Source organism: Sapajus apella, unplaced genomic scaffold (genome assembly GCF_009761245.1).
Source record: "Sapajus apella isolate SASKATOON/1434 unplaced genomic scaffold, GSC_monkey_1.0 scaffold86, whole genome shotgun sequence".
Classification (NCBI taxonomy): Eukaryota; Metazoa; Chordata; class Mammalia; order Primates; family Cebidae; genus Sapajus; species Sapajus apella.
The window spans coordinates 1,498,614-1,526,098 of record NW_022437026.1 but is presented as its reverse complement, the minus strand read 5'-3'; the positions used below and the strand labels follow the sequence as shown (position 1 = coordinate 1,526,098).

The following is a 27,485-nucleotide window of genomic DNA, read 5'->3' as shown; positions in this document are numbered from 1 at the left end:
GTCGGTGTAAATGTTTACAACCTTATCTTTACTCAGCGCTAAGGCTAAGCTCAGCCTTCTGAGCCGAGGTGCCCTGAGGCAGGGATTTGGCCTCGATTGCAGTGTCCAGAGTTAGCATGGCATAGCCTGCACATCTTTCCCCTCGTGGATTGACAAAGCTGCTCCCAACCACATACAATTCCCAGTCTGCTACTGTCCATGGCTGGTCCCGAAGTCAGGCCTGCTGGAATAGACTGTGTCCAGGACTTCAGCACAGTTGTGTTCAACCGGACCCTCTGACATTGGGAGCAAAGTGGCGGGGTTCAAGGTGTTGCAGACTTCAATGGTGATGCGGGGATTTTCACATAGCAGGCCCTGGTATTTGGTCAGCCTAACATTTGATAACCAGTGGTGCCCTCTGGTATTCATTAGAGCAGTTGCTGCCAGGGCCCTTAAGCATGGGGGCCATCCTTTGGAAACTTCGTCCAGCTGCTTGGAGAGGTAAGCTACAGGCCTGGGCCAAAGTCCTACTGTTTGGACTAGGACCCCAACTGCCACTTTTTCTCTTTCTGCCACATATAATGTGAAGGGCTTTGTTAAATCAGGCAGCCCCAAAGCTGGAGCTGACATTAGTTTCATTTTCAGTTCCTGATAGGCCTGGCGCTGCTGGGATCCCCATTCAAAGGGCTCCTTGTCTCCACCCTTTGTCACATCATAGAGGGGTTTGGCTAGTACTGTGAAGTTGGGAAATCCACAATTTACAAAACCCACCGCTCCCAGGAGCTCTCTCACCTGCCTTTTAGTCTCAGGTTCTGTCACTGCAAGTGGCTTGCTTCCTCTCTGCTTCTAGGCTGCATTCCCTTCCAGATGGTGAGCCTCAGATACTGCATTGCTTTTTGGCGAAGCTGGACTTTCCTTTTAGACACTTCATACCCACAGTCCTCCAGGTGCTGAAGTAAGGCATTTGTTTGCGCACCCGACTGCCGTGGGGTGTCCCAATAGAAGGTTATCAGCATACGGGGCAGCATGCAAGCAAGAAGCTTCTGGGGGGCGGTCACAGGTTGATGCCTACCCAAGGATGATGAGAGGGTTTTTGAGCCCCTGGGAAGCTGGGTCCTGGTGTACTGAGTGATTACACCTGCTTCTGCGTTTCTCCCATTGAAATGCAAAATAGTTTTTGACTTTCAAAAGCCAGCCTGATGCTAAAGAAAGCGTGCTTTAAGTCCAAGCAGGTGAACCAACCATCCTCTGCTGGCAATAATCCCAGCAGTGCATATGGATTAGGCACAGTTGGGTGCAAAGCCACTGTGGCCTGATTGACCAGGCACAAGTCTTGTACTGGTCTGTAGTCGCTGGTCCCTGGTTTGAGAACAGGCAAGAGGGGGGTGTTCCATGGAGACTGATGAGGAACTATAATTCCATAGTCCTCTAAGCATTTTAGATGGAGTTGAATGCCTTCTAGCGCCTCTTGGGGAACTAGATACTGCTTTTGTCTAACTGGCTGAGCCCCAGGCTTTACTTCAATGAGTACAGGGGCCTGGTTAATTGCCAGCCCAGGTGGATTGTCCTCTGCCCAGACCCTAGGCCATCGTTTTGCTAACTCAGGCTCTATTTCCTGGTCTGGTTTTGTTAAGAAGGGTCTCCACTCTCCCTCACGAGGCACTCTGAGGGCCACTATGACCCCAGTTTTAGGCAATGCCAACAGTAAGATGCCATTCTCTGTGAAGGTTAGGGTCGCCCGTAGCTTGCTGAGCAGATCCCTTCCTAGCAGGGGCAAAGGGCAATCAAGCATGTATAAGAACTGGTGAATCACTGCATGCCCCCCAGCTCACAAGTCCAAGGCAAACAGAAGGATTGTTTTTCTGACACCTCAGTAGCTCCAACAATGTCGGTTGTATTCTTTGATGGGGGGGCCACAGGGGTGGTTACCACCGAATATTCAGCGCCTGTGTCGATGAGGAAGTCAATGGCCTTGCCCCCTACTGTCTTCCTGACCATGGGCTTCTTGGGGGCAATGGAGCCTGGTCTCCTTCAGTCCAATGGTCCTTTCATTAGATTGAACAGAGCCCCTTTGCTTTTGTCTGAAGCCTCCTGCTCAGGGTCTCCCTGTTTTCCCATTAACCGTAGACATTTTTCTTTCCAATGTCCTATTTCCCGATAAAAAGCGCACTGGTTGCGTTGTAGGCATGGGCGGGCAGACTGGGAGTCCTTCCAGGAACCCCTCTCTTCCCGGCCTCTTGGGGGCGCTCCTTTAATCGTGGCAGCTATCAAGTCGGCATTCCGCTGAGCCTGGCGCTCCCTTTCTTTATGATTTTCCTTCTGGCTCACCTTTTCTCAGTTTGCAAACACCTGGTTAGCTATTTCTAATAACTGTGAGGTATTCGTGCATGCAAATCCTGCCTGTTTCTGCAATTTTCATCTAATGTCTTCTGCACATGGACTAACTTATGCCATATTTATCATATGCTGGTTTTCGGGACTTTCAGGATCAAAAGGAGTGTACATGTGGTAAGCTTCACACAGCCTTTCATAGAATTGGGTAGGGCTTTCCTTTTTTCCTTGAAGAACCTCAGAGACTTTATTGTTTGTTACTCTCTGGGCCCCTTTTTAAAATCCTTCCAGCAAGGCTTCTCTGTACCGGATTAGCCTTTGCATACTCTCCAGGGTGTTTGGATCCCACTGGGGGTCAGTTCCTGGTAACTGGACCCTGACATACTCTTGGGGGTTCTGGTAATCTGCAGGAACATGCTCCTCCAGCCAGTTAGAAGTGGCTTGGAGTATACTCTGCCTTTCATCTGTGTTAAAAAGATGCATAAGCAGCTGATGGCAATCAGCCCAAATGGGGTTATGAGTCTGAATAATAGTTTGCAGTATTATTGAGAGCTTGGGGTTTCTTGGTATAAGACAGGTTGTTACTTTTCCCATTGATAACATCAGCCGAGGTGAACTGTAGGTATGTGAAAACACGCCTTTCTACCACGTGGCCATCCTCGTCCACTACCATGTACCTCTTAAAGGCATCTGCACCCCGGCCTTGGGTCGCAGATGGGCTGCCAGAGGGGGAGTTTCCTCCAGGAAGTGGGAAGCAATTGGTGGAGTTTTTCCACACTCTCTTTTGTCTGGGGGATTTAGGGGTGTGCAGCTCTGGTGGGGATGCCAAGGCTTCCCGCCCTGGGGCAGGGAGTCCTTGAGGAGGAGGGGGAGGTGTTATCGACAAAAACTCTTCTGCTGCTGGGTCGACCAAAACCTTAGGAGTTGTTCTTGCCTCTGAATCTGCCTGGACCTTAGGAGTCCCCATCTCTCGGCAGTGAGGGGGATGATGGTTTCTAGCAGTCTGTCCCTTGGCTACTAAAACAGTTGCTGCCTGCTCTCTTAGCCACTTTGGAGGGTTTAAAACTAACTGCAACCACGAGTCTATGTATGGAAATTGATTGAGGTGTTCTAGTTCACCATATATAACCTCATGCCTTACTTTGGAGACAAGGGACCTGTCTAGGGTTCCCTCTGGGGGCCAACTGACCTCAAATGCTGGCCAGTCTTCCCTACATAAAACCCTTAATTTCTCTGGTGTCGTAGTTACTTTATAACTCCCACTAAATCCCTTCTTCAAAATTTTCAGCATGGTTTCTAAAGGGGTGGGCTTGCTAAGGGAGTGACCCTATTAACACTTCAAAGAAACAATTCCCACTGTTAGGAGAGAGTTAGTTCACTCACAGCAGTTCCTGTTCCCACCTAGTAAGACGCAGCACAGAGCACTCTCCGATTTACGTTCACTTCAATCCTTTTACAATGCCCAGAGGCTTCTTCACTCAGCCTTATGTGGCTGTCTCTAATTCTTTTTTTTTTTAGTTTATTTTTCATTTTTTAAACTGCATTTTAGGTTTTGGGGTACATGTGAAGAACATGCAAGATTGTTGCATAGGTACACACGTGGCAGTGTGATTTGCTGCCTTCCTCCCCTTCACCTATAACTGGCATTTCTCCCCATGCTATCCCCCCCAACTCCCCATCCCCCGTGTCATGAGGCTTTTCCTAATGGGCCCAATACCTTTTACGACTGATGAGTCCGGCTGGACACATCTACACACACAGACGCACATCTGATTGCTCTCCTTACAATTCGAAACCATAAGCAAAAAGCTTCCAAAGTTAGTTACAGAGAGAGCTACCTTCAAAAGTGTCAATCTGGCACCCGTGGGTGATCGGGCCACGCTTCCAACCAAATGGGGTGGGCTACTTTCCCAGGTTCAATCTTACCAAATTCAGTGGTCGGGACTTCCCCAAATACTCGTTCCTCCTCGGTGTTCAGCCACTGGGTGGATCCGCACTGCAGGGCCTCCCTGCTCCGCTCTGGCAAGGCTTTTCCACCAGGCAAATACCTGCCCAGGAACGCTCTCAGGATGCATCACCCCAGCGAGCAGGAGTCCCCCTGTAGGGATGCTCCACGGGGCTAGGCAAACCACCTAAGAGACTTTTTCCCACCGTCTGCTATCCGAGACTCACTTCCCGGCCGTCGCACCAAAAATGTAGCAGGAGCGGCCTTGGGAAGCGGATCTCTCAGACACCAAATCCAGGAGGAAGGAGGGTTTATTCGGCCTGGAGCAAGGTGGCATAGTTGCCTAACAGCCAAGCTCCCCTAACAGAGGAAGGTTCTGCCTTTATATAGGCTTATACTTTAGATGTTACACGTGGAAGAATCTTAGGTTTATAGCTTTACATATGAAAAGGGTCTCAGTTTACAGTCTCAGGAATTGCATATCAAAAAGGTTTTGGTTTACAGTCTCAGGAATTACATATGAAAAGGTTTCTGTTTACAGTATTAGGAATCACATATGAAAACTGGAAGTTGATCTGAGATGCCTAGGTCTCCCTCTTCAAAACCACAGTTTCATGGAGAAATCATGGAGATGTCTGAATCATTGATAAGCAGTTAACACACTGGCCCAATCTTGGAGGGAAACCATGTCCTCCTCCACCATATGAGATCTCTTTCTTGCTCCAGTGAAACAGTTGGCCCACAGCAAGGCAGGCTTTCTAGTAGGGTGCCTGACAATTCCCCAGATGCCTCTTTAAAAATCAGAAGCAGCACCCTGCCCTACCCAGTCACAGCCAAACGGAAAACATAAATAAAAGGCTGTAGCCTCAGGCTTGTGGTTATGGAAGGAGCCTGGAATGGACAGGAAGCACTGCCAAGGTGAGGATCCTATTTGTCCTTCTTGCTTTCCCCATCTGACACACTGGTGGGGCTTGGGGCCACAGGCTGCTCCTTGGGGATATTGTCTCCAGCCTTTGATAGCTTCTTGGCTCCCTGGCATAGCTCATTTAAGTTAAATTCTTGGATCACATTCTCCTCAGAGAAGATCCATGAGACAGCTCGTCCTTTCTTGCCAATCTGCGGCTGCTGCATTACCTCCTTGCCACCTTGGAACAGGATCAGCGTAGGGAGTTGTTTGGTGAGGGGTGATGTGCTCACTTCGTACCGTGTACTAACATCAACATAGCGTCCAATATCCACCTTCCCAAAGTTTAGCCCTCAAGTACAGTTGTACTTGAGGGAGAGGTCAGCATAGATAGGAGCAAATGATTGGCAGTCATTAAGACAATTGGCAAAGAACTCCACAATCCAAGTGACTCTCTTGTCCCATTCTAGTTCCTCATCAACGGTTTTAGCATTGAAGTATTTGATATTCTCAGGGCCCATATATAGTGGGGGTTTGCACATCACCAGGAACACTATGCAGAGTGTGATGTAAGGAAGGCCCATGCGAATATCCAAGCGGAAGAAAAGAATTGCATGGGCCACTTTACTAAACATGAAAATGTTGCCTATCTATTGCTCCACGGTGATGGATCTGCAGTTCTTCATCATTACAACGGCACTGAGAAGCATCAGGATCTCCACTTCTCTCCAGTCAAAGTCACATGGGTTGCTGTCTTTGCGTTGGGTGGGCAGACCATTGCAGAGCAGTGGCAGTTTCCTGATGAGTAGGAAGGCAGCAGAGGGCAGGGCCAACAGAAGGTAGTAAGGTTGGGCCAGCCATCGTGAAAGTCGCGGCACAGAATACACCAGAGCAATTAGAGGTGCCAGGACCACCATCTTTCCGGCCGTTAAGGCCGGGACTCATTGGCATTGTAGCAACAAAGTCCTTCTTCTCTGAGAAATCAGACAATGATCAACTCTTTGACAGGACTGAAAGAAAATGAAAATTTGAGTACCTGTTATTCTATTAAGTGCATATGTATATGTATATATATGTACATGTCCTCATTTAATTCTTATATCTAAGTATATCCTATCTATCATCCCCACTTTTACAGATGAGCAAACGAAGGCTCAGAGTCATTCATTAATTTCCCTGAAGTCAGGCATTTTTATGAGAAAATAAAGTTTGAACCTGGCCTCATCTTCTCTATAGCTCATGGCCTTTCAGACACAACATGTTACCACTGAGAAGCAGCTCTAATGAGGCTGAGGGAGCCAGAAGAAGGCTACTGTTTCTCGTAGGGTCTGGGAGGATGGAGAAGGGAAGGCTTTCCATCACTGGGAGAGTTCCATCAGCTGGTAAAGGGAGGGGAGGCCAGCACACTCAGTACCTCAGACAACCTTCCCAAAAGGACCGAGGAGCCTTCTTGGAACCAGTTACTTGGGTTTCTCCTTTGCAGTCCACAATCTTTGGAGCTCATTCCCTAATTTATCAAATAAACATAGATGCCTGCTGTTCCCTGACTTTCTAACTTTCTGGGTCCGAACCACAGGAGAGTCTGTGGCTAGAAGAAGTTACTGCTGAGAAAGTTCTGTTAACATGAACTTTACTTGAAACTTAGAAAAAAGTCCATCTGCCTACTTCTCCAGAAAAGAGGCCACTGTGCAAAATCAAGGCAGAGTCATTAGAAGATGCTTAGAGTAGACACGTCAATGAAACTAGACAGCCAATGTAGTCAAAGGGATGGAACTGAAGGAGCAGGGGCAGAGTGGGTGGAAGTCCTGGCTATGCAATTTACTAGCTACATGGCAGCAGCCGTCACATTATTGAACCTCTCTGAGCTGCAACCTCCTCATTTATAAAGTGGAGGTAATAATGCTTACATCTCAGGGTTGTAGTGAGAGTGAAATGAAATGAATGTATGTGAAGCGCCTAGTCTATAGTAGTTGCTGACTAAATGGGAGCCACATCCAGCCATCCTCACTCCCAGTAGTGGTCTGGAATGGGCCATTTCTGACAGTGAATGGTTGAAACTGTGACTTTTTATGTCATCGTCTCTACTGTCACAGACTCCTGCATTTGTCATCACCAGAAAAGAAAAAGAGCACATGGTTCATCCCTCCCTTATGTTGATTTCAGAAAGACATAGAAGGAGTGCTTAAACATATCACCTCATCTTCACAAGTCCTCTTTCCACTCAACCTCTCCCAATCCTTTGATGGATTTTTTTAAAAACTGGCTTTCATTTTTATATGACAAAAGTAAAACATATTCTTTGATGTAAATGTAGAAAATATAGATAAGGCAATGTTCCTATAATCCAACTGCTGAAAGAGATATATTTTGGTGGACCTCCCAATCATTCCATGCCTACATAGACTTTATAAAATGTTTGTCAAGTGTGATCATATTGTATGTACTGCTTTTACTATATATTGTGAACCTCCTTTTGTGTGGATATACCTGTTTCTGTAACACAGGTTTTAATGATTGTATGTCCATTACATGAGTGTGCCATAATTTATCAACATATCTATCATTTTTGACCATTTATGTACTTTCTGATTTTTCACTGTTATAAACAATAAATATCCTAATGCTACACCTTTCACTCACAGTCACAGTTATTTCCTTAGGGTAAATTCCTGCAAGGGAAATTGGTGGCTTCGAGGACATGTAATATCCCATCCTTTCAGCGCTCCCCAGCATACAGAGTGAAGAAACTGAAGCACATGCGAATCCCGATGAGGCTGACCGCAGGGCGGCAGGGAGAACTTACACAGCACGGGGGCCCGTCAACAGGCTCCTCCATGTCCACAAACCTCAACCCAAGAGGGCCTTATAGTGGAAGCAAAGGCTGTCCTTCAGCACCAACCCTTTCTTCCTGAAACAGGAAAGGAATATATATTCTTAGTAGCAGCTGTCACCCAGTTTTACCAGTGAGAGATGCTAAGGAGGGCCTGGGTCTACAGGGAAGCGAGTGGAAATTCACCTCTTCCAGTGCATTCATTCCCTTAAGGATTTGTTGGTAAAAGGAGGAGGAGGAGGGCTTTCCTTCTGGGGTTCCCCACAGTAACAGAGCATCCCACTTGTTTTCCAGGTGGGATGGATAGCAGGGTCTCAGGCACAACCAGTAATGGAGAGACAAAACCAGCGTATCCAGTCATGGAAAAGAAGGAGGAAGATGGCACCCTGGAGCGGGGGCACTGGAACAACAAGATTGAGTTTGTGCTGTCAGTGGCCGGGGAGATCATTGGCTTAGGCAACGTCTGGAGGTTTCCCTATCTCTGCTACAAAAATGGGGGAGGTGAGAGCCCTCATGCCACCCCATCCACTCCTGGAAGGAAGATACTTTCATCTTCTGGGCTTACGGCCCCTCTGGGACTTCCATAGATGCATAGAATTCTGGAGTTAGAGGGACACTTAGAGGTCATTAAGGACTCTCTGTAAGAGACTAAGACCAAGAGAGGTTATGTGAGTGGCCCAGGGCTCTTTCTGTTTTAACATGGCATCGTAGAAATACGAGCAGAAGATTTCTGCTCGTATTTCTACAATGGCCAGTGGGTTAGGAATATCCCCTTGCTGATGGGTAAAGCTTATGGGGTTGGGGCTCCCAGGTCTGATTTTGTAGTGAGACTGCATGGGGCCTGGAGGAATGTGGAATACAGAGGTAGGTCACCAGGGAAAATGATGAGAGGAGTGGCAAGTTTATGGGCCACAGGACTTGAGGCCCTTTAATGCAACACCTACACTTTTGCAGGTGAGTAGGAGCTGCTGAATGCATCCAGCTTCAGTCTCACCATGATTTTGGAGACAGAAAGCCTTCAATACAGAGCGGAGTGGTTGGGGCTGGGGAGAACACAAGAGATGCCCTGGGCCCATGGAGTCTGGGTCCCAGGTCTCTGGCAATTGGGGATTGGCCCTGGGTTGGAGGTTAACTTGAATGTTTCCAGAAGGATGGGAATGGGCTGATGTGCCCCTTCTTCCTAGGAATTTCTGGCCGGTGGCCTGAAATCACAGGACTTTGCTCAGTTTGCACTGTGAGGGAAGAGGGAAGGCCTACTCACTTTTTATCTAGTGCTGGATGCTCCACATGCTTGTTTAGGAATTTAGGCCTGAGCACCCTTCCTTTGGAGAATCAGGAGAGACAGAGCCGGCCCAGGGCGAAAGCAGGAGACTTGGGGACTAAGCTGGCATTTGGACTCTGGGTCTGGAACCTGGTAACCAGCTTAGCTCCTCACGTGGTAGAGAGATTAGGAGGTGAGCAGCTTTCCCCAAGCCTCTCTGGAATTGGGTAAAGGTTGGCCTGAGAATTAGCAGGAATGGTACGAAGAGGTGGGAGCGAGTGCCTTCCAGGTCTAATGCAAACCACTGGCTGGCAGGGGAAAGTGGACGGGAGCAGTGACTGGAGTGCGGGGGATAAGGGGCTCTCCCCAGTCCTTTGTCTGGCAATGTTTGGGTCCCAGGGCTCTTTGGTGAGTCTGTGTGGGCCTGGGAATGTGTTGACTGTGTCTTGCATGGGAAAAGAGCACTCATGGCCCTTGGTTGTTCATGTGGGTCCTGTGTGGGGAGGTGGAGGCAGCAGGGTGGCGGCTGTGGTCTCCTCTGTGGGTAGAGCCTGCCTTCCAGCCCGCTGATTCCAGTGGAGGGTCCCGACAGGTTTGGGAGTCCTGCCATCCAGTCAAGTTCTCTCTGTTTAACCCTTACACCACCTACCCATGACTTCTTCCCTTATCGAGTGCAGGGCCTGAGCACTCCTCTTCCCTGTTCACTGATGGATGACAGCAGCTGGAGGGGAGTGTCCTGAGGGGCTGGAGAGCTGCAGGCAGGGGCCCAGGTTTGCTCTGGAGGGCGTGAGTCACCCAGGGCCACCGGCTGGGTTAGTGAAACGGCTCCTCTGCAGAGGGAAGTGGGCTGATGAAGGATGTGTGTGGTCAGTAGAGGAACCTAGACCTGCCTACTTTTCTGTTTTTTCTTTTGGTGTTCCCAGCAGTTTAACCATCAGTTAACTTCTCATTTCCCAGGCAAAGCAAACTCCTACAGAGAATGCGCCTTTAAACTTCATCTTGTCATCTTCCTGTCTCTTTGCCTCTTCCTGAGAGAACCCTTTGCTGCTGATGTGGGAAGAAGGCTGGGGAGAGTGGAGTCCCTGTAGATCGCTTCCACCACTTTCCTCCTGGTTTAGTGCTTTTATTTGAACTCACTATTCTCAGGTTAGGGCCTGGGCTCCTGGGCATGGGAAGAGTGTTCTGAGCAAGCCCTGGAGAGGATGCTGGGGTACTCCAGGGTGTGCTGTCCTCCGGTAATGTATCCTACTTCTGGGCCCTTTCTTTAAATTCACAGCTCCAAGTAGCTGTTTTGTGCTTGGTGGAAAGGGGAGGGTAATCAAGGAATTTGACTGTAGTAGTATTTGTTTAGTGAGAAGCTCAGGGAGGAAGAAGTCCTCAAAGCACAATTTTAGCTCCAAACTAAAAATATAAGTGACATCTTCTTTGGTTTCCTCCAGCATCAACATTCAGTAGATCTAATTTGAAACAAGTTCCAGAGCAGGGAAAGGGCTGAGGCAAGGCTAAGATAGAACACGGACGGACAGCTGAAAACCACAGCCAAAAGGCAGGGAAGCTGAGAAAGTGATCCAAAGAACACATCTGAGATCAGAAGCAACAGGGAGGCTTTTAGGGAGGTGAGTGAGAGGGATGCCCACCTCCATCATCTCTTAGGTAAATAATCTCCCTGCTGTCCAGGACCTGTGGCTGGTCCACCCCCAAGCACCTGCTTCATCCCGCTGAATTTCCAGTCTCTGTCAGTTGCCTCGGTGCATACCCAGCCAAGCCCTGAGCCTGACTGTATTGTTCACCAACAAATACTTACTGAGTACGTGGCATATGCCAGGAATCGTTCCAGGTGGCTGGGATACATCTAGAAACAAAACAGACCAATTCCCTGTCCTCACAGGGCATACATTCTAGAGGAGGGAGACCAACACCAAACAGTAAATGGGATGAATAAGTAAATTCGTTGGCATTCCAGAATTAGTGAGTGCTACAGGAAGAGAACAAGGAGAGCTGGGTAAAGGAGATAGGGAATGTGGGGTGTGGGTGGTGGCAGTTTTTAAAAGGGTGGCCATTGAGAGCATTTGAGCAAAGGAGTGACAGAACTGGCCATGTGAGTGCTGTGGGGCGGAGGGGGAAAGTGCTTTTCTCCAGGCAGAGGAAACAGAGGTTTAAACAAAGCCAGAGCCTGGCTGGCTTGTTTGGGGAGGACTCAAGGCTGGAGCTCTGCGAGTGAATAGAAAGGGAGGTCAGCGAAGCAAATGGGCTGGGGACAGGAAGGGGCAGATCAGGGATGGCAGATTGGCCACTCTCAGACTTCAGCTTCTACTCTAGTGACATTCAGACGCAGGGCAGGGTTTTGAGCAGCAGTAATCTTACATTTTAAAATAATCTCTCTAGCTGCTACGTTGAGAACTCAGTATAGGGGAGTGAGGGCAGAAGGTGACCAGTTATCAGGCAAAAATCTTGGAGTCATCCTTAATTCTCTCCAGCTCTCCTAACTACTGACTTTACCCAAACACCTAGGTCCTGGAAGCTCCCTGGACCCTGGTTGCTGGAAGAGTGAGTAACTCAGCACCCAGAATGCCTGGGACTAGAGTCCCCCCACAAGATGTGCAGGACCTGATCACTTCTCAGCCCCTCCACTGCTACCACCCAACTAAACAAACCAAGAGTTTTCACCCAAGAGACTGGCAGGAAGGAGTTGCCATTTACTGAGATGTGGAAGCCGTGAGAGGCCACGAGGGTTTTTTGTGGTGGTTGTTTTATTATTTTTACATAGAGACGGGGTTTCACCATGTTGGCCAGGCTGGTCTCAAACTCCTGGCCTCAAGTGATCTGCCCACCTCAGCCTCCCAAAGGCACAGGCATGAGCCACTGTGCCTAGCCCCAGAGGAGCAGGTTTTGAAGGGAAAATAAGGGGGTGGATTTTGGGAATGTTGAGCTGAGGTTTCTATTAGATGCTCAATCAGAAATTGCAACTGGGCGGTAGCATGTGAGTTTGGAGTTTGTGAGCGAGATCTGGCTGGCGGTGTGTATTTGGGCATCATTAGCATTTTGATGGTATGAGAAAAGAAAGAAAGGACCTTTGGTGGGTCTGGGGGAAGATGAGAAACCAGCAGAGGAGACAGAAAATGAGAGGCTGGTAAAGTAGGATGAAAAGTGAGAGAAGGAAGGACTTTGGAAAGCCAAGTGATACAATTATGTCAGGGAGGAGGGAGAGATTAACCACAGCAAAGGTTGCAGACAGGTTAAGAAAATGAGGAAAGGAAATTGATTGTTGGTTTTAGCAGCTTGGAAGTCATTGATGACCTTGATAAGAGCAGTTACAGTGGAGGGCTGGGGGCAATGACTGATTAAAATGGATTTAAGATAATGAGGGAGATGGGGAGAAAAGAATTGGAAATGTAAATGTGGGTTATTGGGGCAAAATGTGGGAGTACGTAAAATCTACCCCTTCCTTGGGTATTTCCCTCCTGGGGGGCGGGGAGGCCCCTGTGAGTCCTGAGTAGCAGTAACAGTGTGCCCAGTGTCGCGGCAGCCTCGGGGATGGGGCCCTGAGCTGGAGAGGCGGCTGAAGAAGCTGTACATTTGAACTACTCCTCCAGCCCTCCACCCTCACCTGCCAGGAGGGAAAGCAAATATGGTTTTCTATTAGGGCCTGCCCACCTGAAGCTCCAGTCGTGGGACGAGGAGATGCTGGATAACGCAGGAGGCATGATGTGGGAAGAAGGTGGCGGGAGAGGATCCGGTGATGGGACTCTCCATAGCCAGCAGGGAGTTTAAATCACCTTCTTGCCTATCTCAGCCCAGACGAGAAAACTGCCAACATTGTCAGTTAATTTCTAAGTCCAGGTTGCTGAAATGTCACTAGGGGCAGAAGTTACCTATGCCAAGAAACTTTGATTTTTCTGCTAGTCTCAGGACACCAGCTGGACACCACCTTTTATGAGGACAGGCCCTCTCTTCCTCCCTGTCCCCTCCAGCTCCTCTTCAGAGCCTCGGTCTTCCAATACCCCGGTCCCGGGCACTTCAGGACGTCCAGTACCCCGGTCCCGGGCACTTCAGGACGTCCAGTACCCCGGTCCCGGACACTTCAGGATGTCCAGTACCCCGGTCCCGGGCACTTCAGAACGTCCAGTACCCCGGTCCTGGGTACTTCAGAACACAGGCCTTCAGCTGAGACCTCTCCAGCTGCCTGGACCCTGGCTGCTGGCAGACCGGCTTGCTCAACACCCGGAATGCCTGGGACTGGAGTCCCCATGAGAGACCATGGCTGGAGGTACACAACAGGAACTCTCAGAAGGGCCTGGAGGGGAAGGATGCCTCAGCTCCAGCCTGTAAAGAGGGTGCACAGGATGCCCACATAAAGGGGATTCCCTTGGCAGCAAGGAAAGCCATTAGCCCGATGCTGTTGATAGATAACAGAGAATCAGGAGAAATAAGAAGCGCTTTTCTTTTGTTCATATGAAAGCAATGGTTCATGTAGCGGGGCGTGACAATGTGCTACCAAGTCCAGTTAATGACTCAGGCCCGCTGTTGGTCAGGCTCATGCTGAGGACAGCACAGAATTCATGGATGCTTCTCACTCTTCTGTTGCTCAAGCGGAAGACTGTCAGCTTACACCTTAAGAAATTGGCTGGAACATTACAAGTGACACCACAGAGCATGCTCCTTTTGAGAAAGCAGGCTGAGAGTGATTCCTTTCTGGGATGGGGATGTGGTCTCTGCCATCTCACAGAGAAAATGCTAGCACATTTTAGAATTTTGAGGAGACTAGTGTAGGTGATATGGGGGTGCAGGTAACTGTGAACTCCACTTCCCACCCCAGGACTAAATTCGTCTTTGATGGTGGTGCCTGGGGAGGGGAAGCGGCGGAATGCCCTTCAGGACTCCCCAGTCTGTACCTGGCCCATCTTGGGCTCCCTCTCACCCCAACCCCTCTCATACTTATAGGGCCAGTAGCTTCTCCTCGCAGGTATGGACTTTGTCCCTCTTGGCAGGCTGTCACGATGCTCAGCGAGGCAGAGGAGGTGGGAGAAGCTGACCACAGGTCCAGTGCAGTTAAACATTGGCTTGGTTTATGGGGAAAGAACAGGCAGCATGAACATGGGGAGGGGCTTGGGCTGGGCCCATAGCTGTTTCTTTCTGGACTTGACTCTCCACAGTGACTGTTCCTGTCAGCTGCTGGGTTAGCTCTTTTCTGTTTTACCTCCTGCTCAGCAAGTCTTGGATTGATTTATGGACTTCTTGGGCTGAATTGTTTGCTACCTTTCTTTCTTTGTCCTTGTAATCGAGTGTTCCTTTGGTGCCTGAATTATGGATGTGTAGATGACAACCTTGAGAAGTGGAAGGTGAAGAACTGGAGAACTAGGTTCCCCATTAACTTACAATGAACCACACATAAAGTGTATAATTTGATAAATTTTGACATGTGTATGCCCATGAAACCACAACTGAGATAATGAACATGTCCGTCACTCTCCAAACCGTTTCTCTTGTCTCTAATTCCTCCTCCCAACTTCACTGCGGCCATCGCATGCCAGTGCAACCGAGAATTACGCTTAAACTAGACTAGTTTGCATTTCTTAGACTATTATATAAAAGGAATCATACATATGTTGATAATTATGATAATTGTGATACCACTATGCATTAGTTTGCATTTCTTAGAATATTATATAAAAGGAATCATGCAGTATGTTGATGATTATGATACAGCATAATTATTTTGCGATTACAGTTTTTGTGTATCAGTAGTTTATCCTTTGTTATTGAGAAGTCTTCATATATTCTATTTTCTTTCTTTTTTTTTGTGAGACAGAGTCTAGCTCAATCGCCAGGCTGGAGTGCAGTGGCGTGATCCCGGATCACTGCAACTTCTGTTTTCCCGTTTCAAGCAATTCTCCTGCCTCAGCCTCCTGAGTAGCTGGGACTACAGGCATGCACCACCACGCCTGGCTAATTTTTTGTACTTTTAGTAGAGACCGGGTTTCACCAAGTTGGCCAGGATGGTCTTGATCTCTTGACTTCGTGATCCGCCCACGTCGGCCTCCCAAAGTGCTGGGATTACAGGCGTGAGCCACTGTGCCCGGCCATCTTCATATGTTCTAACACACAACTCCTTTATCAGAAATGCATTTCACAAATACTTTTTTTTACATTCTGTGTCGTGTAATTCTCCTTTTCTTTTTTTGAGATGGGGTCTCACTCTGTTGCCCAGGCTGAAGTGTTCTGGTGCAATCATGGCTCATTGCATTCTTGACCTTCTGAGCTCAGGTGATCTTCCCACCGTAGCCTCCCAAGAAGTAGCTGGGACTATAGGCATGTGCCACCATGCCCAGCTAATTAAAAACTTTTTTTTTTTTTTTTTTTAGAGATGAGGTCTCACTATGTTGCCTAGGCTGATCTCAAACTCCTGCACTCAAGCGATCCTCCAGTCTTGGCCTCCCAAAGTGCTGGGACTTCAGGCATGAGTCACCGTACCTGGACGGTTTTTCCTTTCCTTAACAGTGTCTTTTGAAGGGAAGGCATTTTAAATTTTAATGATGCCTGGTTTTATCAATTAGCTCTTTTACAAACCATGCTTTTGATGTCACATAAAGAGATGTTTGTTAACCCAAGGCCTCATAGTTTCTTCTAAAAGTTTTATAGTTTTAGGCTTCACATTTAGGCCTATGTTTCATTTTGGGTTAATTTTTGTCTACAGTGAAGGTATGGATTGAAGTTCATTTCTGAGGGGTTGTATAGGTACTCACTTATTCCAGCACCATTTGTTGAAAAGACTATCCTATTTCCAATAAATTGCCTTTATACCTTCATCAAAAATTCGTCATTTGTTTATATGTGGGTCTGTTAATGAATCTTATTCTGTTCCATTGATCTGTTTATTTTGACATCAGTACCACACTGTCTGCATTACTGTGCTTTAGGATAATATAAATACCAAGTGGAATTAAGCCTAAAACTTAGGTCTTCTTTTTCAAAGTTTCGTTTTTTTTGTTTTTTGTTTGTTTGTTTTTTTTGCTATTTTGGGTCCTTAGCATTTTCAGATAAATTTTTGAAAGAATTTGTGAATTTCTAGAAAAAGCCTGTTTTGTTTTTGATTAGTATTGTAGTAAATCTGTCGATCAATTTGGAAAGGATTGACATTTTAGATATTTAGTCTTCTGATCTTGAATATGGATTTATTTTGCTCTTCATTAATTTCTCCCAGCAACGTTTTGTAGTTGTAACTGTACATTTTATCTTTCACAACTTTTGCCAGATTTATTCCTAAGTATTTCATATTTTTGAGGCTACTATAAATGGCATTATTTCCTAAATTTTAATTTATGGTTGTTTATTCTTAATACTTATACAGTTGATTTTTGTATGCCCATCCTGTATCCTGCAAACTTGCTAAACTCACTGATTGCTTCTAGTAGTTTTTGTGTGTGTGTGTGTGTGTGTGCATTCCAAAGGATTTTCTATGTAGAATGGCATGTCTTCTGAGAGTAAAGCAGTGTTATTTTTTCCTTTTAAATCGAAATAACCTTTAATTCCTTATCTTGCCTTATTGCTTTGGCTAGAATCTCCAGTACAATGTTGAATAGAAGTGGTAAGAATAGACACTTGTTTATTTTCTATCCTTTTACTTTTAACCTGCTCATGTCTTTTTAGCAGTCTCTCACTATTAAGTATGATGTTAGCTGTAGGGTTTTTTGTAGATGCCCTCCATCAAATTGAGGAAGCTCTCTCCTCCTCCTCATTGCTGGGAGTTTTTTTAGGAATGACTGTTGGATTTAGTCAAAAACTTTACCTATAAAATGATCATATAATTTTTCTTTTGTAATTTGTTAACAGGATGAATCACATTGTTTATTCATTTATTTTCAGAGCCAGAGACTACAGCACTGTGTTGATTTTTAAAAATGTTAAACCCACTTTGTATCCCTGGGATAAAGCTTACTACATAATATATTGTCCTATTAACATATTGTTAGATTTGATTTCCCAAAATAGTTTAGAATTTTGGCCTCTATGTTCATGAAATATAATGATTTTTAACTTTCTTTTCTTAATATATTTGTCTGCTTTTACTATCAGGATAATGCTGACTTTATAAAACTGGTTGGGTAAGCATTCCTTCTTTTCAATTTTTTGGAAGAGTTTGTGTAGAACTGGTGTTATTTCTTCCTTAAATGTTTGGAGGATTCACCAGTGAAGTCATTTGAGCCTGGAATTGTTTTTTTGGGATGGTTTTAAATCCAAAACTAATTTTCCTTAATACTTATAGGGCTATTCAGATTATCTATTTCTTTTTAGTGGGCTTTGTTAGTTAGTGTTTTTTTGAGACATTTTTTTCATTTTACCTAAATCATTGCACTATGGGCATAAAGTTTTTCGTATATTTTCTTATTATTGTTTTAATATCTACAGAATCTTTACTGATGATACAGCTCATTTGTCATGCTGATAATTTGTATCTTCTAAAATTTTATCAACTTTATCTCAAAGAACCAGCTTTCGGTTCATTGATTTTCTCTAACGTTTTCCTGTTTTCTATTTTATTGATTTCCACTCTGATTTCTATTTCCTTTGACTTACTCTGGCTTTTATTTGCTCTTATCCGTCTCATTTCTTTCTTCTTTTTTTTTTTTAACCATACCCTCATTTCAGCAATAATTTCTCATTTTTGTACTTTTTTTTTTTTGAGACACTCTCTTTCTGTTGGCTAGGCTGGAGTGCGGTAGCACTATCTTGGCTCACTGCAACCTCTGCCTCCTGGGTGCAAGCAATTCTTCTGCCTCAGCCTCCTGAGTAGGTGGGATTACAGCTGCCTGCCCACCACATCTGGCTAATTTTTGTATTTTTAGTAGAGACGGGGTTTCACTGTGGTGGCCAGGCTGGTCTCGAACTCCTGACCTCAGGTGATCCACCCGCCTTGGCCTCCCAAAGTGCTGGGATTACAGGCATGAGCCACTGAGACCGGCCTAATTTCTCATTTCTTAAGGTGGAAACTGAGGAAATTGATTTGAAACTTTTTTCTTTTATAATTTAATAAATCTCCTAAGTACTGCTTTAGCAGCATTCCACAAATTTTGATATAGTACTGGGTTTCATTTCACTCCATTCAAGATACTTTATAATTTCTCTTTTGATTACTTTGATGGGTCAATAGACCCATAGGCTATTTAGAAATGTGTTACCTAATTTCCAAATATGTGGAAATTTTCCTAATGTTTTTCTCTAATAGATTTCTATTTAGTCAGAGAATCAATTTTTTGTGACTTGGATCCTTTTAAACTTATTGAGATTTGTTCTGTGGTCTAGGATATGGGCCTATCTTGGTAGAATATTTCCTGTTCACTTGAAACTAATGTATATTCTGCTGTTGGACTGTTGGATAGAATATTCAATAAATGTTAACTAAATTGAATTGGTTGATAGGATTTTCAAATCTTTTATATCCTTACTGATTTTCTGTATATTTATTCTATAAATTATTAAGAGAGGGCTATTAAAATCTTTAACATTTATCAGGAATTAATTGATATATTTCTCTTTGTAGTTCTGCCAGTTTTTGCTTCATGTATTTTGAAGCTCTGTTATTAGGTAAATATGCATTTAAAATACTGCTTGATTAATTGACCATCTTGATTAATTGACCCTTTAATCATTATGAAATTACCTTCTTTACCCTTGGTAATATTCTTTGCTCTGAAATTTACTTTGTGTGATGTTAAGATAAACTCTCCAGATTTATTTTGAGTAGTAGTAGCATGGTATATATTTTTTATCCTTTTACTTTTAACCTGTTCATGTCTTTTTTATTTGAAGTGCATTTTTTTTTTACAAGCGTTTCTAGATTTTTATATCCTCTCATTTCCTCACCATCCTCCTCATCAAAAACAAAAAACAAAAACAACAAAAAAAAACTAAGCCTAGAAAATATTCATTAGTCAGCCTTCCTGCCCTTCCCCATGGTTCTCAGCACCCCCCACCAGCTGGCGCAAGGGACATAGATTTTATTTCTGCACCAAGAGGGGCCCTGGGGGAAGTAGGTGTATAGCTAAGACCAGAGAAAGCTTGTTACCCTGGGCTTGGGCTGAGAATCACTCCCTTCTCCCATTCAGAGGTCAGGCATGTATTAACCACATGGCCTTTGATGCTAGCCACCCTGAGGGTTGTTATATGTTCTGCGTCTATTTTTAAACAATGAAATTTGGGGCCTGGGCTTAATATATGCACACATTTTGAAGTAAGACCTGAAATGACCTTGGGTAAGTTTATTAACCTAAGTTTTATAAATCCTTAAACAAACATTCACACAGATATAAAGTGCCTAGCCCATCACAGCAGAGAAGAGCTCTCTATAGCTCGGTTGTACCAATAAGATATCAGGGATTCTTCAGAAGCCAGCCTTGAGACCTCTCATTGTGTTTTGAGAACATTATTATTAATTTGGACTTCAAAAACAAAGGCCCTGTAAAACCCTTGAAGTCTTCCTCATCTCAGGTTTTAGCGATGCCACTTGGATAAAAATTAAGGGTTCACAAAGGTCACTGCCCCCAGAAGCAGGCACTGGAAATACATAGGCAGCTCTTCTTTATCCCAAGCAGAACCCGTGTCAGCTTCCTCACCAATGGGTTCCATTTGTCTACCTGGGCTCGGACTCCCAAAGAGTAATAACCACCTCTACTGGAGAACTAGTCCAAAGCCTGGGGTTGGAGTTGGTGGGGCAACTCTTCACGGTGCTTGGAGCTGGGCTGAGGCAGGATCCTGGACCTCTCGGGGGCGTAGCCCGTGGAACGTGGTCGATTTGTTGGTGAAGGGGTGCCACTGGCCCTGGATGCTAGGGTTGTCAGTGTGGAAGGGCTTGCGGATGCGGATCACATCCAAGCCCGACTGGTTGGCCAGCTTCTGCACCAGCGTCGAGATCTCCTCCACCGACTTGCAGTGGGTGCTCTCCTAGCGCACGGCCCGGTTAAGGTATTCCGCCACTGCTGTGGGCCCGCAGCACGGACGCGAGCTCACGTATGTTACGACCCCTGGGTTCCGTCGGGCGAAGTCGATCACCTCCCGTTCCACGAACTCCCTGGCGCCGCGACACGAGGGGCCGTCGCGGCTGACACTGAAGCTCGGACTCTGCAGCTGCTGCGCGTAGCGACCCAGTCCGTTGTGGAGAACACTGGCCAAGAAGTGGAGTCCCGCGCGCAGTCATGGCTACTGCCAAGAGGCAGCGGAGCCCGGGCGGCGAGGAGAGCTTGAAGTGCATTTTTAAACACAGCATGTAGTTGAGTCTTGTCTGTGTTTTAAAAGCCAATCTAATAATCCCTGCCTTTTATTGGGATATTTAGATTATCTGAATTTAATACAATTATCCATATAATTAGGTTTAACTCTATCATCTTATTTTTTTTATCTGTTTGTTCTCTCCGTTATTTGTTTCCCCCCTTTCCTTTCCTCCTGCATTCTTTTGGAATAACTGAATATTTTTTATTATTCCATTGCTAGTTTTCTTCTTTTTTGTTGGCTTATTAGCGGTAACTTTGTTGTGTTATTTTAGTGATTATTTTAAACTTTGTAGTATACATCTTTAACTTATCACAATTTATCTTCAAGGATAGTGAACCACTTTATATATAAGAATGTTAAAATATTACAATTTCATTTTTCTCCTCCTGACCTTTGTGCTCTCATTGTACATTTTTTATATGTTATAAAATCCATATTACACTGTTTTTATTTTGGTTTAACCAGTCAATTATCTTTTAAAAATGTTTGAATAATAAGAAAAACATCCTATATGTTTACCTGTGTAATTACTATTTCTAAAGTTCTTTATTACTTTGTGTAGATTCATATTTCTATCTGGTGGCATCATTTCACTTTCCCTGAAGGAATTTCTTCAACATTTCTTATAGTTCAGTTCTGCTTGTTATGGATCCTTTCAGGTTTCACATGTCTTAAGAAGTAGTTATTTCGTTTTTGAACAGTATTATTGTTGGGTATAGAATTCCATGTTGACAACTTTTTTCCCCTGCCGTTTAGTACTTTAACAAATGTGCTTATCACTGTCTTCTCTTTTGAATTGTTTTAAATAAGAAATTTGATGTTATTTTTAATCTTTGTTTGTTTGTACATGTGTCCTTTTTCTCTGATGACTTTTAAGGTTTTCCCTTAAAAACTCGACATTCTGGTTTAAGTAATGTGATTATGATGTGTGTTGGACTAGTTTTTTTCTTTTTTCTTTTCTTTTGTCTTGGTGTTGTTGAACTTATTGGCTCTGTAGGTTGATAGTTTTCATAAAATCTGTAAAATTTTTAGCCATTATTTCTTCAAGCTTTTTCTCACCCTTTTATTTCTTTTACAGACTCCAATTACATTAAGCTGTTTGAAGCTGTCTCACCACTTATGCATACATTTTCTTTTTTATAATTTTCTTTTCTTTTCTTTTTTTGAAATGCAGTCTCACTCTGTCATCCAGGCTGGAGTGCAGTGGCACAATCTCAGCTCACTGCAACCTCTACCTCCCAGGTTCAAGTGATACTCCTGCCTCAGCCTCCCAAGTAGCTGGGATTACAGGCACTCATCACATCCAGCTAATTTTTGTACTTTTAGTAGAGAGAGGGTTTCACCATGTTGGCCAGGCTGGTCCTGAACTTCTAACCTCAGGCAACCCACCCACCTTGGTCTCCCAAAGTGCTAGGATTACAGGCATGAGCCACTGCACCAGGCAAAAATTTTCTTTTTTCTCTCTGTGTTTTATTTTGGATAGTTTCTACTATAGTTAAAGTTCACTAATCTTTTCTTTTGCTCTGCCTACTAACATTAATTCCATCCGATGTATATTTTAAAAATCTCACACATTGTAATGCTCATGTCCAAAAGTTTTATTTGGGTCTTTTTCAATATCTTTTATGTCCCTAACTTTTGGAACACATTCAATACAGTTACAATAATTTTTAAGTGTCCTCATCTGCTAATTCTAACATCTGTGTAAATTATGGGTAAGGCTCAATTGATTGATTAATCTCCTTGTTATGAGTAACATTTTCCTGATTCTTTGCTCTCCTGGTAATTTTTGATTGAATACCAGACCCGGTAATATTTTTGCTTTATGGGTTGCTGGATAGTTTCATATTTCTTCTTCTTTTTTTTTTTTTTTTTTTTTTTTGATGTGAATTCTTGCTCTGTTGCCCAGGCTGGAGTGCAGTGATGTGATCTCAACTCACCACAACCTCCACCTCCCGGGTTCAAGTGATTCTCCTGCCTCAGCCTCCCAAGTAGATGGGAGCACAGGTGTGTGCCATCATGCCTGGCTGATTTTTGTATTTTTAGTAGAGACGGGGTTTCACTATGTTGGCGAGGCTGGTCTTGTACTCCTGACCTTGTGATCTGCCTGCCTTGGACTCCCAAAGTGCTGGGATTACAGGCGTCAGCCACCGCGCCCAGCCAATTTCATATTTCTATGAATATTCTTGAGCTCTGTTCTGGGACCAGTGAAGTTACTTGATCTTTTTATGTCTTGCTTTTAAGATTTGTTAGGTAGGATGAGAACACATGGACACAGGGAGGGGACCATTACACACAGGGGTCTGTTGGGGGGAAATAGGGGAGGGACAGTGAGGGATGAGGAGTTGGGGAGAGATAGCATTGGGAGAAATACCAGATATAGGTGAAGGGGAGGAAGGCAGCAAATCACACTGCCATGTGTGTACCTATGCAACAATCTTGCATGTTCTTCAAATGTACCCCAAAACCTAAAATGCAATTAAAAAAATAAAAAAATATATTAAAAAAAAAAAGATTTGTTAGGTAGGACCAGAAGTGTGCTCAGTCTAGGGATAATTATTTCCCATTACTGAGGAAATGCCCTTCTGCTTACTGTGCCTAATGCCTGGTGAATCTTGAGATTATTGTCTAGCAGTATGTCAGCACCATTACTTTCAATCATTTTGAATGGTTCTTTCCCTCACCTCAGTGTTCTCACACATATGCACTGACTAGTACTCAGTTGTAGCTTGAGGGGGACCTTCTGCAGATAAGCAGATTTTCCTCTCTGTCCAGTTCTCTCTTCTCTGGTCATCTATATCCTATGAACTCGCCTGTCCACTTGCCAGCAGATGAGAGGTCCATGGTAGCGAAAATACCAGAATATCTGGCATCAGTAGTCTTGTCTCTGCCAATACTTATAAAAACAGAGGGACACAGATTACTGGCTTAGTTCATTTTGTGTTGTCACAACAAAACACCTGAGATGGGTAATTTATAAGAAGCCGAGATTTATTTCTTATAGTTTTGGAGGTTGGGAAGTCGAGGGCAAGGAATCCATCTCTGGTAAAAAACTTTTTTGTGTGTCATCCCATGGCAGAAGGCAGAAAGGCAAGAGAGTATGCATGCAAAAGACAGAGAGCCAAATACACTATTTTTTGGGGACAGGGTCTTGCTCTGTCACCCAGACTGGAGGGAGGGCAATGGCACAATCACAGCTCACTGTAGCCTCGAGCTCCCAGGCTTAATCAATCCTCCCACCTCAGCCTCCTGAGTAGCTGGGATTACAGGCATGCATGGCCATGGCCAGCTAATTTTTTGTTTTTTCTTTAGAGTCAGAGTTTTGCCATGTTGCCCAGGCTGGTCTCGAACTCCTGAGCTCAAGTGATCCTCCCACCTCAGCCTCCCGAAATGCTGGGATTAACAGGTGTGAGCCAGTGTGCCTGGCCCAAACTCACTTTAATTACAAACACATTCTCACAGTAATAACGTTAATCCATTCAGGAGGGCAGAGCCCTCGTGACTTGCTCACATCTGATTAGGCTCCACATCTCAACACTGTTGCATTGGGAATTAAGTTCCCAACACACAAACTTTAGGGGATGCATTCAGATCGTAACAATGACTGAAATATGATTTCAGCCTGCTGAAAGACTACCTGACATTAACAGCAATGGGTTCTTTGAAAAGAATTATAGACCTTGGGCTGTGCTAGTGCTCCGAGGTATCCATTATTTAATAAGCTCCTTGTTATTGCCACTAGTTATGTGTTAGGCAGTGATTGTTCAGTGGGGAGCAAATTTTAATAGGTGCAGACTGGAACTCTGCAGTGAAGAAAGACAAGAGACTGTGCATTCCTTAGGTAACACGGTGACTCTTGATCTCTGTCATGGTTCCAGACATCTTGACGGCTGTCTCCTGCAGCTGTGAGTGTTCTCTACCTCCGAGGCTCTGACTGGCAGAGTGGGTTGGTAGTGGGAGGAGGTGAATGCGGATGATGAGGAGGATAGTCCCAGGAAATGAACAGCCTGTTTTCTAATCACAGGTGCCTTCTTCATCCCCTACCTCATCTTCCTGTTTACCTGTGGCATTCCTGTCTTCCTTCTGGAGACAGCACTAGGCCAGTACACTAGCCAGGGAGGCATCACAGCCTGGAGGAAGATCTGCCCCATCTTTGAGGGTGAGTAGCTCTGTGCCTGATTCCAAGGCATCTTCATTAGTGGTTATAAACCTTTCTGGAATGACTGGAGTGATTAGCAGCAGTTCTGAGGTTAAGATAAGATCACAAGTCTCTATGTTAAGCCCTTGGTTTGCAGGCTGCATACTGAGCTAGTCAGCTGGTCCATCAGAGAATGGGGGAGAAACAGCAGTAAGCATGGGGCAAAGGATTTAGGTTAGTTAAGCAGAGTGCAAAGCTACTTTAGCTATATGTTTTCAATACATAACAATGTCTTTGTATTTTAAGACACATTTTCATCAATTATAAAGCATTTAAAAAGATAACTTCAAATGAGAAAAAATTATTTCATTAATAGTTCTAAATTGGCCGGGTGCGGTGGCTCATGCCTGTAATCCCAGCACTTTGGGAGGTTGAGGCAGGTGGATCACCTGAGGTCAGGAGTTCAAGACCAGCTTGGCCAACATGGTGAAACCCCCGTCTCTACTAAAAATATAACAGATGACCCAGGTGCGGTGGCGGATGCCTGTAATCCCAGCTACTCAGGAGGCTGAAGCAGGAGGATTGCTTGAGCCCAGGAGGCGGAGTTGCAGTGAGCTGAGATTGCGCCATTGCACTCCAGCCTGGGCAACAACAACAACAACAACAACAACAACAACAACAAAAAGTTCTATCTGACACAAGGATTTAAAATTTACAGTATTTAATTTCATGATTTCTCCATATGTAGGATTTTCTCTACTCACAGGAAGTTACAAAAATAGTTGTTTTCCTCTATGGTAAATTGGATTCCCTGCCTCAGACAACCCTCCCACCTCAGGGTCCCACTATAGCTGAGATTATAGGTATGCGCCACCACTGTCCACTGTCCCTAGCCCAATTCTGCAGTTTCCCTGCAGGCATTGGCTATGCCTCCCAGATGATCGTCATCCTCCTCAACGTCTACTACATCATTGTGCTGGCCTGGGCCCTTTTCTACCTCTTCAGCAGCTTCACCATCGACTTACCCTGGGGCAGCTGCCACCATGAGTGGAACACAGGTACGCTCATCACCCGAGGGTCCACTCCTCTTCCTGTTCTGCCACACTACCCAGAAGTGGGATTGTCCCTATATGGCAGCTTAACACGGACACACCCGAAATCACCCAAGTAGATCATGGAGAGCTTACGTCAAGAATAAGACCAAGCATTCACCAGCCTCACAGCAAAATGTCATGAACTTTTTAAAGAAAAAATTAATATATTCAATTAATGTGTTAGGCAACTAGAACTGACCACCTTTTTATGTCATTTAGCCATTTACTTAAATCAATTTGAAATATGGTTAGTTTAATATATCGATATATTTTTGTTCATTCATTTGTTCTTGTATCTTCTTTCTGATACCATTTTCGGTCTTTCAAACTTACAATTCATCTGGACTTGCTTGTCAGGGGTGGCAGAGGCGGGAGAAAAGCCACGTATAAGTGGACCCGCACAGATCAGATCCATGTTGTTCAAGGGTCCGCTGTGATTTATAATAGCAATTACAGTCACGTGCCACTTAATGACAGGGGTACACACTGAGAAATGCATTGTTGGCAATGCCATCCTTGTGTGAACATGACAGAGTGCAGCTACACAGACATAGATGGCACAGCCTGCCACACACCTGGGCTGTGTGCTGTAACACCGTACTGAACAGTGGAGGTACTTGTGGCACAATGGTAAGTATTTGCGTATCTAAATATAACGAAACATAGAAAAGGTACAGTAAAGGTGCAGTATTTTAGAATCATGTGGGAACGCTGTCATATGTGATCCCCTGTTGACTGAAACGTTGGCATGTGCTGCTTATCTGCAATTTCTCCTGTGCTTATAAGACTACCTGAGCCACCCATGGCCATAGTACTCCTGAGTCTAATGTGCAGAAAGTAACAGCAATGACAAAAACATCTAGGGCAATACTGTCCAAAAGAACTTTCTGTAATGATGAAAATGTTCTTTGCACTATCCAATATGGTAGCCACATGTGGGTATTTATTTATTTACTTTTTATGGACAGTCCCACTGAGCTAGTGTAGGTTTGGAGTGACTTTTGCATGTGGTTCCTAAGCACCAGAAACGTGGCGAGTGGCCTGAAGAACAGAACCTTAACATTTGCATTGAGCCACGTGGCTCGTGGCTGCCCTACTGGAAGGCATGGCTGGAGAGCAGAGGGGACATGGTTCTGCTTGGATTCTTGGCACATCCTGCTCTCCTTGTCCGAGTATCTTCCAGTGCCAGTCAACGAGGTCCTACCCCTTTGAAGTGGGCTAACCATGATTGATTCTTTCTTGCTCAGATGAGTTACTCAGTTCTGAAGTGAGTTTGAATCCTTTACTTGCCAGGAAAAGCATTTTGCATGGCTAGTGTGGTATTCATTATCCTTCATGACCTGGCTCCTGTTTACGTCACCACTTCACCATCAGCTCCATCGCCTTGTACTTTAGGCTCCCCTTCCAGGCACTTCTGTATGCATTACTGCCACTACCTCCATTCCACCATTATTTTTCAAAAGGAAAGTAAACCTTGGGGGTACCTCCTCTGAACCCCAAGATTGCATTAGGTTCTTCTCAAATGTGTCTGCTGGTACCTGCACTGGCCCAGCCCTACCGTGCCGCTTCCCTCACTTTCCGTCTGTTTGTTAACTGGTTTCCCGCTAGTCAGCAAGATCTTGAGGGCAGGAAAGGTGTCTTCATCTCCATGACCTCTGTGCCTAGCATGGTGCTGGCTCTATCATAAGACTCAAAGACATTTATTGAATGAACCAGGTTTAAAGATCTGTTTTATTAT

General features: G+C 44.9%; 1 protein-coding gene and 2 pseudogenes across 9 annotated transcripts in view; 1 reads left to right on the top strand and 2 right to left on the bottom strand.

Annotated features, from left to right (window-relative positions):
• SLC6A13 (solute carrier family 6 member 13) overlaps positions 1–27,485 on the top strand; it is a 49,583-nt gene that overhangs the window by 3,567 nt on the left and 18,531 nt on the right. Inside the window, exons 1-4 of one of the 7 annotated variants that reach the window (XM_032254401.1) lie at positions 8,320–8,413; positions 8,446–8,490; positions 24,540–24,674; positions 25,571–25,711. In XM_032254401.1, coding sequence (XP_032110292.1) covers positions 8,320–8,413; positions 8,446–8,490; positions 24,540–24,674; positions 25,571–25,711 — 415 coding nt within the window. Of the gene's footprint in view, positions 1–8,283; positions 8,491–9,088; positions 9,444–24,539; positions 24,675–25,546; positions 25,712–27,485 lie in introns of those variants that run through there. The other 6 variants (XM_032254396.1, XM_032254395.1, XM_032254398.1 and 3 more) reach the window with 6 other exon arrangements.
• LOC116534186 lies at positions 4,857–9,353 on the bottom strand (annotated as a pseudogene). The gene is made up of 2 exons (XR_004261618.1): positions 9,251–9,353; positions 4,857–6,169 (listed from the first exon to the last, which is right to left on the bottom strand). The product of XR_004261618.1 is annotated as a thioredoxin-related transmembrane protein 2-like (transcript).
• Positions 19,487–20,441, bottom strand: LOC116534188 (annotated as a pseudogene). The gene is made up of 2 exons (XR_004261620.1): positions 19,939–20,441; positions 19,487–19,881 (listed from the first exon to the last, which is right to left on the bottom strand). The product of XR_004261620.1 is annotated as a 39S ribosomal protein L43, mitochondrial pseudogene (transcript).